This window comes from Echinops telfairi, unplaced genomic scaffold (assembly GCF_000313985.2).
Source record: "Echinops telfairi isolate 266 unplaced genomic scaffold, ASM31398v2 ScPeMD7_5805;HRSCAF=6673, whole genome shotgun sequence".
Classification (NCBI taxonomy): Eukaryota; Metazoa; Chordata; class Mammalia; order Afrosoricida; family Tenrecidae; genus Echinops; species Echinops telfairi.
The window spans coordinates 2167879-2179500 of NW_022109704.1; the positions used below are offsets into that span (position 1 = coordinate 2167879).

Genomic DNA, 11622 nt, shown 5'->3' on the forward strand with positions numbered 1-11622 from the left:
CGTGGCTCTGGGACCCGGTCCCGGCCCAGACTGCCACCCGCCCCTCCTCGGAGCCTCAGACCCAGTAAGGGGGCGGGCGTTGAGCCCCGGGCCCACGTCCTGCGCGGCTCTAGACACCTGGATTATCCTCGTGGGGGGCTTGGGTGGGAGGGAGGGTAGGTGCGCTTACGAGCCGAGAGCTGAGGTGCGGTAGGGGGTGGGGTGTCTTCGAGAAGGGAGCATAGCATATTGAGGCCGCTGGACACCTCCTCCACCCCCAGGAAGGTGGACAGGGGCGGCGGGCAGCCAGCCGAGGGGTTCCTGCTATTGTCCTCACTGTCCTCAGCTCGGACTCCTTCTGCATCCTTTCCCAGCCCCTGCCGGACACTGGCTGTGACCCCGGCCACTCCCTAGAGGTGTCTGCAGGGGACCTGGAGGAGCCAGAAGGAAGGGCTGGCTCCTCCTCGCAACGAGGAGAAAGCCTAGGAGAGGGAAAAAGGGTGGCCTGCCCGCTCTCATTTGCTTCCTATTGGGAGCAGGAAGCAGCTGGGATTGGTCCCAGAGCAGTTAGCCTTCTCCAAAGCAAGGGTGGGGCGGGGGCACCTAAACACTGACCCCCCCCCAAGAACAGCTATGGTAAGCCCTCCTAGGCTGTATCATCGTTGAGACTGGGGGTGCCCATGCGAAGGCTAACTAAGTGTTTGGAGAGGCTAGAGGGAAATCAGGCTGAGGTGTGGGGGGTAAGGAGGACTGTGGGGAGCTGAGCTGGGCTGCTCTCTGGGAAGAAGGAATGGGCTGTGGGTGCTGCTATCAGAGCATTTTGCCTGGAAATGAAGAGCATGTAAATGAGATGCAAATTAGCCTCTATTGTCCCCAGCTAGGGCGCTTTTGCTAAGAAGGCTGCAAAGCTGTTTGATTCTGAAGGTTTTCATGTGGGAGTGGTCCCTGTGCCCCTGCAAACTCTCCTTGTCACCTCTTCCCCCTAAGGCTGGTCCTGAAGCTCTAGAAGTTTCTGGCTAGGAACCCTCCCTGACCCCTGTGCTCACATCCCTGGGCCGGCATCAACCCCACAGGGGCAGCGCCTTTGTAACCAGATTCAGTGTCCAGGGCCCCACATCTTCCAGAGAGGCGTCTCCCTGGCATGATCCTCAGCCGCTGGTCCTAAATTTTCACATTTACTTTCAAGGGAAGTGACATGGGAGGTAACTGTCTCTCCCCGTCTTCTGTCAGGTCAGAGGTCGCCTATTTCCCTCAGACCCCCGCAGGAGTCCCCACCCCAGGTAAGGAAAGGGCAATGGGAGCAAGCATGGCCAGGGAGCGGGATGAGGGTCTGGCTCTTCTCCCCATTTGCCAGAGAACAAAGTTGTTTCCAAGGTGAAAATACTAGTTGCCCAGGGCAACTTGAGGTGGGGGGGGGGCAGCAGGGGAGGGTTAGAGACAAGCTGTGTCCCTTTTTCTTCTCTGGGGAGCTTCAGCATCCGGAAACATGGTGAAGAGGAGAGGGAGGGAGGCTTGGCCTTGCAACACCAGAGGGTCGTTAGCTGGCTGGCTGCTCTGCCCCTAGGGAGGTGGGTCATCATTAGGTGTTCCAACCCCTTCCCCTCCTCCAGGTCTCAAGGGACCCCACCTGACGTCAGCCTTCCCACCAGTGATGCTGGCCTGGGGGGCACTTGGGTTCAGGCTCCTAAGAGTAGAATTGCTGGAGAAATGGGCAGGGGCTAGACATGGCGAAGCCTCAAGGTCTCCTCTCTAGGAGCCGTGGTGGGATGGTAATCAGAGTGGTGTGGGATTGCTGTTCACAGAAAGAAATGATTCTCAACCCTCCTGACCTGGTTTCCAGAGCCTCACTTCAATTTCAGGGGGAAGGCAGGAAGCTGGGGTCACTTCTCGCTGTGGGGCTCAGCCAGGTCCTCTGACTGTGGGAGGCTGATGGGTGGGAAGGAGGCTTGTCTCACCATCCTTTCCACCGTTTCCATCTTTTCCTGGACTTTGGGCTACAACTGCCTGTCTGTCATTGAATTATTTATATTTCAATTGCAGAGGCTGACCGATGAGGGAAGGAAGGGAAAGAGGGGCATATGCAGCCATTTCCCCTCTCCAGTACAGCCCCTTCTATTCCTGGCTCCTTATAAGGGTGGGTTTGCTCCTCCCCCCCACCAAGTACATGCTTTGGTTCTCAGGAGCCAGGGAGCAAGCAGGGGGCTAGAGAGGCTGGGAGGGGGCACAGTGGTCGGGAGACAGCTGCAACCAGAGCTAAATTTAGCCTCTGATCTGGCTTTGATGCAGATGCATTTTTGGCTAAGACACCCCTCCTGACTCCCCTCCCCAGCACGGGAAGGGCCCCTGAAGCAGAAGCTGACATAGACCAGGGCCTCGACCCCCAGGCTGCTCCCCTCCCTGCTACTTTTGTTCCTTCCTCAACCCTAAAGAGGAGCGTGGCTGCCTCCCAGCTGCCTCTGCCCGGGCGCGGTGCCTGCACGGCTCCCAGGGTGCTGTGGGGGTCTGCAAGCGTGGGGGAGGCCGATGTGGTGCCCTCTGCTTCCTCCCAGTGCCAAGGAGTCACTATTTATAATTTTAAGGCTTCAGTATCTAATTATAGCCGAGAAAGGGTTAGCAAGAGGGGGGCCAGGAGGTGTCACCTACCTCATGTCCCAGGCCCAGTCAGGAGAGAGGAGGAAAGCAGAGTGAGAAGGCCAGGAGGGAAGCGGGTGTGTCTTGTCCTTACCTGGGGTCATCACCAGCCCTCCTCCCATCAGCCAGTTGGAACTGGAAGGGTCTTGAGTGATGGTGACAGCCGGCAGGGGGCCGGAGGCAGTGCCAGAGAAAGGGCTCTTCCACTCCCCTCCCCCCCACCCGCAGGGTCTTCTGGGGATAGACCAGGGAAGGAGCCTGCTCAAGTCAGGAGGCTGGGGGGGGGGGATTGGCTCCTTTCTCACTTTTCTGTCTCTGTCTCCCCATCCAGGGCCAGCATATGGGTGAGGGGGCACCCCCTGGGGCCTGAGCTGCCCCGCACAGGATGCCCCGCGCCCCTTACTTCATGCCCTTGCTGCTGCTGCTCTCTCTGCCCCATACCCACGCGGCCTTCCCTCAGGACCCCCACCCTCTGCTGAGCTCAGACCTGCAAGGTGAGTCCCCTGAGACCCTGCGCCCTCTGTGTGAGTGAGCTCAGCCCTCAGTCAGAGACAGTGCAGGAAGGCAAAGAAGCTGACAGGCTGACCAGCAGGGGAGGAACAGGAGAGCTGCAGCCTCAGGCCGGTTGGTCGGTCGCCTCTCATCCCGGCCTGGTTTCATCATGTAGAGGCAGTATCATGTGGCAGCGTGGCTGAGAACATGACTTTCAGCCAGACCAAAGCTTAGCAAGTTTGAATCTCTGCGAAGTTTCTCACCAACTGCATGACCTTGATCGAGTCATTTTACCTCTCATTGCCTCAGTTTCCTCATCTGTGAAATGAGAATAATAATAGTATTGTGCCTCAGAGAGCTATTTAGGGATTAGATGAGGTAATGCAAGCTAAGTGTTGAAAACACTGTCTGACATAGATTAAGTGCTTTATATATATTTGCTATTATTATTATTAGCAGCTACAAAACGAAAGCATGAGGCTGGCTTTGGAGTTCCCAGCACCTCTTAGCTCCCTCTCTACCACCTGTGCCGCCAGCAATCCTCAGCCCCACCATGATAAAGATCATTAATCCACTTTTCCTGACTGGCATCTTTGTATGTAGAACCCCTTTATACATGCATGTAGGAATGGGAGTCGTGTTGAGGACGGAGATTACTGCAGTCGGGTTGCCGGGGTGATTGTGAGGGGATATTAAAAATAGCAAACATTCCCATGTGCCGGACAGTTTGGAGCACTTTACGAATGTTAAATCATCTCACCCTGAACTCTGGGCTCCAGGGTCAGGGTAGGTGGATGCTACAGTTGGTCAGAAGGGACAGAACTCTGGGGGCAGGGCTGCTGGAAGTGTCAGGGTCTTGCGGGGAGGGTGTAGAAGGTGTTGGGAGAAATGGGGAGGGGAGGTTGTGGCGAAGTGAGAAAGTGTGCCATGTGGGAGAGGGGGGATTGTGGTCCAAGAAGGGATTATTGGTTTAAGGTCTAGAATCATAGAGAACCGGCTCTGAATCCTGGTGCCTGCCCCTATCACGGAGCCTGGTGGCGCAGCTGGTGGTTGGAACCCAGTGGCGTCTGCGTCTAGAAAGGTTCAATAAAAACAAGCTCACTGCCGTCGAATCCATGCCGACTCGCAGTGACCCGATAGCACAGGCTAGAACTGCCCTGGTGAGTTTCCGAGACCGGAACTGTTTAGGGGAGTCACAAGCCCAGTCTTTCTCCAAGGAGCAGGGCCTGGTGGGTTCAAACTTCAGACTTGCCGAGCACGGTCAAGCATGTAACCACGGCACCACCAGGGCTCTTCTTTAAAGATGACAACCTTGGAAACCCTCTGGGGCAGGTCTGCTCTGTCTCACACAGTCACTGTGAGTCAGAAGCCACCCGACAGCAATAGGGTTTTCATTTCTGCCACTTTCCAGTTAAATGAGTTTATGCAAGTTCCCTGATGGCTTTGAGTCTCAGGCTCCTCATTTGTAAAATGAGGCCAATGTCCTAGGGTTGGTGGTACATGGTAACTGAAAATAACATCCCTACAGGAGGAGCCCTGGCCTACAGCGAATTAAGCCCTCGGCTGCTGACTGCAAGGTTGGCAGTTCAATGCTGGCAGCTGCTCCGAGGGAAGTCAATGTGGCCATTGGCTTCTGGAAAGATCACAGACTAGGAAACCCTGTGGGGGAGAAGCGCTAACCCAGTGCTCGATGAGATGAAGTGCTCCCGGCTAACTGCTAGTTTTGTTACTAGTTTTAGGGCACCTCACACCTACCCTCGTGTATCTACTACGTCCATAGCGTGTTGTCCCCTCCTACCCTTGTGTGGTTGCAGAAGATATTGGTCTCCCATTGTTGTGGTATCCTCAGCACCCCACCTTTCTTTGCTCTCTAGGTACCTCCCCATTATCCTGGTTCCGGGGGCTGGAGGATGATGCTGTGGCTGCACAACTTGGGCTGGATTTTCAGAAATTTCTGACCTTGAACCGGACCTTGCTAGTGGCTGCCCGGTAAACTGGCTGAGGCATACGTGTGGGGAAGATATGCATGCTCCTGGGCAGACATGGGACCTGCATGGCCACTGCAGCATCTTGCAGGTGCACAGGCCACGGGACATGGGCATGCCTGGACCCAGAGCATGTCGAGTAAGGGGGAGGGCACAGGGCAGGCAGCCCATGCTGTTGGCCTCTGAGGAGCTGAACGTGGACTTGGAGAAGGGGAGGACTCAGGAGCCCAGGTGGAACCCTGACTTGGCTCTGACCCCTCCTTACCCACCCCTTCAGGGATCACGTTTTCGCCTTCGATCTTCAAGCCCAAGAAGAAGGGAAGGGGCTGGTGCCCAACAAGGTAAGGGGCTGTGGGGACAAAGGGTAGGCACGGAGATAAGGCTGGGAAAGGTTGAATGAGGGTTAAGTGCGTGGGAAAAAGGACCCCAAAGGCGCCGTCCTGTGAAGTGATTTTCCTCCTTCTCCTCAGTATCTGACATGGAGGAGCCAGGATGTGGACAACTGTGCTGTACGCGGGAAGCTGACGGTGAGCCGCCGGTGGCCCGCCAACTCCAAGGGGAGAAAAGGGCTTCCCTGCTCCAGGCTCTGTCCAGGCCTTCACCATGCCCTCGTTCCCACCCAGCTCTCCCAACCTAGGCCTCAAAGGAAAATGGGAGTGAATCATGTTTAGCATTCTTTATATATACCGCAAGAGACACTGGTGGCATCGTGATTCCTCATTGGGCTGTAACCCCATGGTTGGCAGTTCAAAGCTACCAGCCGCTCCGTGGAAGAAAGATGAGGCTCTCTACTCCTGTCAAGAGTTAGTCTTGGAAACCCACAGGGGCAGATCTACCCTGTGTTATAGGGTCACTGTGATCTGACATCAACTCGATGGCAGGGAGTGAGCAAGTGATAGGCACTTCCTAAGACACACATACACCTGAGAAATCGGTATTATTCGTCTCAGGAAAGGAAAGTGGGTCACAGAGAGGTCTGAGGATTTGCCCAAGGCCACAGTTAGTGAATGGCTTAGTTGGAACTTGATCTCCAGTTGCTCTGACTGGCTCTAGAGCAGCAGGCTTCCTCCCTGTGGCCTCTCATCCCAGCCCTGGACCCTTGCAGCTGACCGGGGCTCTGGGGTTCTCTAGGACGAGTGCTACAACTACATCCGTGTGCTCATTCCCTGGGACTCCCGGACGCTCCTCGCCTGTGGAACCAACTCGTTCAGTCCTGTGTGCCGAAGCTATGGGGTACGAGGGGGGTGGTGGGAAAGTCTCTGTGGGAATGAGGGGGAGAGCCTCAAGTGGCCAATCACTGTGATGGGCAGGGACCAGGCTCTGGGGTGAGGGAATGGGAGTGTCCAGGGGGGGACATAAGGACATGAGGAAATCGCTTATGGAGCCAGACTTCCTTTTCCCTCGGCCCACAGATAACTTCGCTGCAGCAGGAGGGCGAGGAGCTCAGTGGGCAGGCTCGATGCCCCTTTGATGCCACCCAGTCCAATGTAGCTGTCTTTGCAGGTATGGCCCAGGGCCTGGAGGAGGCAGGCATGTGGCTGGAGGGGGCTCCCACTGCAGAGATCTTTCCCAGCTTGCTCTCCCCTCATGTCTCTGAGTGGAGCGGGGAGGCAGGGATTGGGCCAAGCCTAGGTCCAGGAGGAACTAGGATGCGGATCCCTAAGCCTGGCCCTAAGCTTCCCCCCGCCTCCCCGCGCCCCCTCCCTCCATCCCTTTCAGAGGGCAGTCTGTACTCAGCCACAGCCGCGGATTTCCAGGCCAGCGACGCTGTCGTTTACAGAAGCCTTGGTCCTCAACCCCCACTTCGCTCCGCCAAGTACGACTCCAAGTGGCTCCGAGGTCAGGGCGGGCCTTGGGGAGGGAGGCTGCTCCTGGGGAGCAGGGTGAAACCTGTGGGGGGAGGGGGGCAGGGTACGTGTGTAAACTGGTCGAGAGTTTCTAAGCTGGTGTAGATACTCTTCCATACCTCTTCCTGTCCCTCCCTCCCTCAGAGCCTTATTTCGTCTATGCCCTGGAGCATGGAGACCACGTCTACTTCTTCTTCCGAGAGGTCTCTGTCGAGGATGCACGGCTGGGGAGGGTAAGGAGGTGGGCATCACGGATGGGGATTTGGAAGGGTCTGCTGTATTCCGAGGCGCCTGTTCAGTCAATGGCAAGATCTTGACCCTATTTGCAGCCCCCAGTCATCAATCTGCTCTGTAGCCTCCCGACCCTAACCTGTGGCCCAGACTGACCCTCCACATCGTGCCTTTTCTGTGCTCCAAAACGGGGCCTCCTAACGTGACCGCAGGCCTTTCGCCCAATGGGTCCTGACTCTCCCTCCCCCCAGGTGCAGTTCTCCCGTGTAGCCCGTGTGTGTAAGCGTGACAAGGGGGGGTCCCCTCGGGCCTTGGACCGTCACTGGACTTCCTTCCTGAAGTTGCGGCTCAACTGCTCGGTCCCTGGGGACTCAACCTTCTACTTTGATGTGCTCCAGGCCTTGACCGGGCCTTCAACCCTGCATGGCCGCTCTGCTCTCTTTGGGGTCTTCACGACTCAGACCAATAGGTTGGTACAAGACTGACTAGTGTGTCCCAGTGTGTCCCCTTGCCCCACCAGTGTCCATGCTCCCCTTTCAAAGACTCTTGATGGGGGCAATGAAGGGAAGCTCCAGGCAGCTAGTTTGCGTTTTTTGGCCACCTCTTTGTGCTAGCCAACTCCTAACGGCTGTCTCCCCCACCCCCACCCCCACCTGTGGTACATGAAGCCCAGCTCGCAGTGACCTGGGAGGGACTGCTTCCTTCTCCCACACCTAGCCTGCATCCTTTTCTGGCTCCCCTAGCATTCCTGGCTCTGCAGTCTGCGCCTTCTATCTGGATGATATTGAGCGTGGGTTCGAGGGCAAGTTCAAGGAGCAGAGAAGTCTGGATGGGGCCTGGACCCCTGTGTCTGAGGATAGGGTGCCCTCACCCAGGTACCTAGGATGGGATGGGCTTGGGGACAGAAACAGAGTCTGTTCCCAAAGTGGGATTGTGAGGAAGGGGTATGGTGTGCAAGGCCTAGGGAGGGGGGCTATATTGGGTTAACATGAGGAGAGCCCAGGCCCACTGCCAAGGTCAGGTCCTGAGAAGGGGTGGACAATGGATTGGAGGGCTGCCATAGAGAAGGGAAGGGTGGGGTGCCTGTGTATAGGAGGAACAAGGGTTGGTTACGATCATGTTTGGGAGTTGAAATGGGGCGGGCAGAGCTGACTCAAGCCAGGGCTCTAATGCTGCCCCTTCTCATGTGCCCACCAGGCCGGGGTCCTGTGCAGGAGTGGGTGAAGCTGCCTCATTCTCCTCTTCTCGAGACCTCCCCGATGACGTGCTAACCTTCATCAAGGCCCACCCACTGCTTGACCCCGCCGTGCCACCTGCCACCCATCAGCCGCTGCTCACCCTCACCAGCAGGTACGGTGGCCCTCCGCCCCCTAGCCCCGCTCTTTCGTCTCTCACCCCATCAGGTCAGTGGCACAGGTGAAGGAAGAACTTACGAAAGCACAGGGAAGAAGCTGAGGCATGGGGTCGGGGCCGACACCTCACTTTCCCCTGACCCAGGCCTTTCCCTGCAGGGCCCTGCTGACCCAGGTAGCTGTGGATGGGATGGCCGGTCCCCACAGTAATACCACAGTCCTGTTCCTTGGCTCCAACGATGGGACAGTACTGAAGGTGCTACCCCCAGGAGGGCGACCTGGGGGAACTGAGCCCATCCTATTGGAGGAGATTGATGCCTACAGCCCCTCTCGGTGAGGCTTATGGGGGACCGAGCTCTCCTTCAGGCAAGAGTGGGGTGGGAGATGGCTGGTGAGGTGGTGGTAGTGGTGGCCTGAGAACTCCAGCGTTGACTTCTTGGAGTGGGGATGGGGGCTGGCGCTTGAAAAGAAGACTGGAGACTGGTGGGGCAGGGAGGCCCCGTGGATTGTGTCCGGCTGCTATTGCTCATCTTCTGCTGTCAACTCACCCACCTGACTCCTTCTGGCCTCACCCCAGGTGCAGTGGGAAGCGGTCATCCCAGACAGCACGGCGGGTCCTGGGGCTCGAGCTGGACACTGAGGGTCACAGGCTTTTTGTGGCGTTTTCTGGCTGCATGATCTACCTCCCTCTCAGCCACTGCACCAGGCACGGGGCCTGCCGAAGGTGAGAAGGGTCCGAGACCAGGCCCTTCCTGGAAAAGCTCCCTTGGTCTCCAAAGAACACAGGTCTCAGGGGAAGCAGAGGAAAGGGCCGCTTCTGCCTCAAGCATGTTGGACCAGGGACTGGGGTAGATACACTGGGAATCTAGGGCCGTTTCAGCCTCAAGCATGTTGGACCAGGGACTGGGGTAGATACACTGGGAATTTAGGACTAGGAGCCTCTTGGTGTCAGGTGAGAGTGAAAGAGACAGGAGGGTAGAACGGGATTAGTGGTAGGGGTCCCATTCTCACATGACTGTTTTCCCTAGGAGCTGCCTGGCTTCTCAGGACCCATACTGTGGTTGGCATAGGTCCCGAGGCTGTGTGGATATACGGGGACCTGGTGGGTAAGTGAGGGACCCCTGGATCTCCTGAGGAGAAAGGTCCCCATCACTAAGGAGACACTGTGGGCTAAGGTAGGGGGATGGGGCAAGAAACAGAACTGCACTGAGCCATCTCCCTTTCCTTTTAGGGCTGATGTTGATCGGGTTGGGGACCAGGAAGCCACAGAGGATGGTGACTGCCAAGGTAAATTTAAGGGGCAGCTGCAGATGGCACATGGCTCTGGTGGCCGCTGTTTTATCTAGGACTGTTTGCTGTAACAGAAGTGCCACAAGTGGATGGCTTAAGCATTTGTTTTCCCAGTTTAGCAGGTTGGGGTGGTGGGTCTAGAGGAAGGCTTTCTGTCAGCTCGGTGGAAGGCCCTTGTCACTTTGAGCTTTGGCTCTTGGGCAGTCTTCATGTGGCTTGGGGTCTCTCTTCCCCCATGTATGCTTGCTAGTTTGTATTTAAATCTTTTACATCTCAAGAGATTGACTCAAGATACACCAGACTCAAATCTGATTCATTTAACATTATATTAAAGACAACTCCTTTAGTTGGTAACTAACTTACAAGCATAGAGGTTAGGATTTACAGATATTTGGGCGAGACTCACTTAAGTCCCTACGGCACAGACACCATCTGGTGCTTCAGGAACTCATGCCTTTCGAGGTCTCCTGTGGTGCAGGAGTGGCCCCAGCAGTTCTTCATGAGGTTTCCCCTCCCCGTCTCTCCCTGCTTTACAGATGGAGCTACTGGGAGTCAGTCTGGCCCAGGGGATTCTGCATATGGTAAGTCCTCTTGCTTTCCCTTTCCTTACTCAGTTTCCACTCACCCAAGTTTGGGCTCCACCATGGCAGCAGACCAGCACCCTAGACCCCCTGAGAGAAATCTCAGGACATGGGTCTGCATCCTTCAATGTGCAGGACACATAGTAGGGTGCTTAATAAATAGCTTTTAAACAACAAAGTGAATTACTCTCCTGCATGACGAACCCTTCCCCACACCCACAGGCAGCTGGAGTTCAAGAGCCCTGGGTTGTCAAGGTCGGGGAGAAGGGAGGATCCTGCATGGGTGTCAGGGGTAGAAAGCACAGGCCTCACTGGCTCTGACCTGGTCTCTGTCACCAGTGCTTCTGGGTCCTGGCCCTTCCCCTGAGACCCCCAGCCCCCTCAGTGATGCCCACCCCCGGCCCCAGTCTTCCACTCTTGGAGCTCACACTCAGGGTAAGGGGGCTGGCTGGGAGGGGCAGGAGTGAAGTGTGTGGCTGCTGATTCTTGGGAGAATCCTAAGGCCGTCGACTGACTGACTGGTGTGTGGTGCTCGCTAACGCACGTTTAGAGCTTCCCCTCCCCAAACAGATTTGACCATCTCAGCTCTACCTCCCGCTCTTGGCATGGCGACAAAGCCAGAGCTGAGAGGGGGCCTGCCCCTGCCCCCCAGTCCAATCTCTAGCCTGTGTGTGAGGCAGAGTGTGATGGGCTGTGTGTGTTGGGGGGTGGCGGGAGGGGGCTGAGGCGGGCCTGATTCCCGAGGAAGGTCCAGGCTCTGGAGTGTCGCTGAGCCAAAGAGCAAGGTTAGATGTCTTCCCAACTTGCCCGGGCCCCCATTGAGGGACTGCGCACCCTCCATCTCCCGCTGAGCCTCCCTCCTTCCTCTCGGTCGGCAGGCGTGCGCCGGGACCTCCTCCCAGCCTCGGCCTCCCGTTCCGTCCCCATCCCACTCCTCCTGGCCAGCGTGGCCGCAGCCTTCGCTCTGGGCGCCGCGGTCTCTGCCCTCCTGGTCTCCTGCGCCTGCCGCCGCGCCCACCGACGCCTGAGCAAGGACATCGAGACCCCAGGGCTCCCGCGCCCCCTCTCCCTCCGCAGTTTGGCCCGGCTCCACGGCGGGGGCCCAGACCCCCCGCCGCCGTCCAAGGACGGAGACGCGGCCCAGACGCCCCAGCTCTACACCACTTTCCTGCCTCCCCCCGAGGGCGTGTCCCCACCGGAGCTGGCCTGCCTGCCCACCCCAGAGTCCACCCCC

General features: G+C 57.3%; 1 protein-coding gene across 1 annotated transcript; it reads left to right on the forward strand.

Annotated features, from left to right (window-relative positions):
- Positions 1 to 237: 237 nt before the first annotated feature.
- Positions 238 to 11616, forward strand: SEMA6C (semaphorin 6C; the record flags this gene model as incomplete). Its single annotated transcript, XM_004716649.2, has 19 exons — positions 238 to 1259; positions 2942 to 3104; positions 4977 to 5091; positions 5365 to 5428; positions 5558 to 5614; positions 6219 to 6320; positions 6500 to 6590; positions 6807 to 6926; positions 7079 to 7167; positions 7417 to 7634; positions 7909 to 8040; positions 8363 to 8515; positions 8677 to 8850; positions 9095 to 9241; positions 9546 to 9623; positions 9749 to 9804; positions 10344 to 10388; positions 10728 to 10823; positions 11267 to 11616. Coding segments are annotated over exons 2-19 (2196 nt in total), but the record flags the coding sequence as incomplete, so codon positions are not given.
- Between the last annotated feature and the right edge of the window lie 6 nt (positions 11617 to 11622).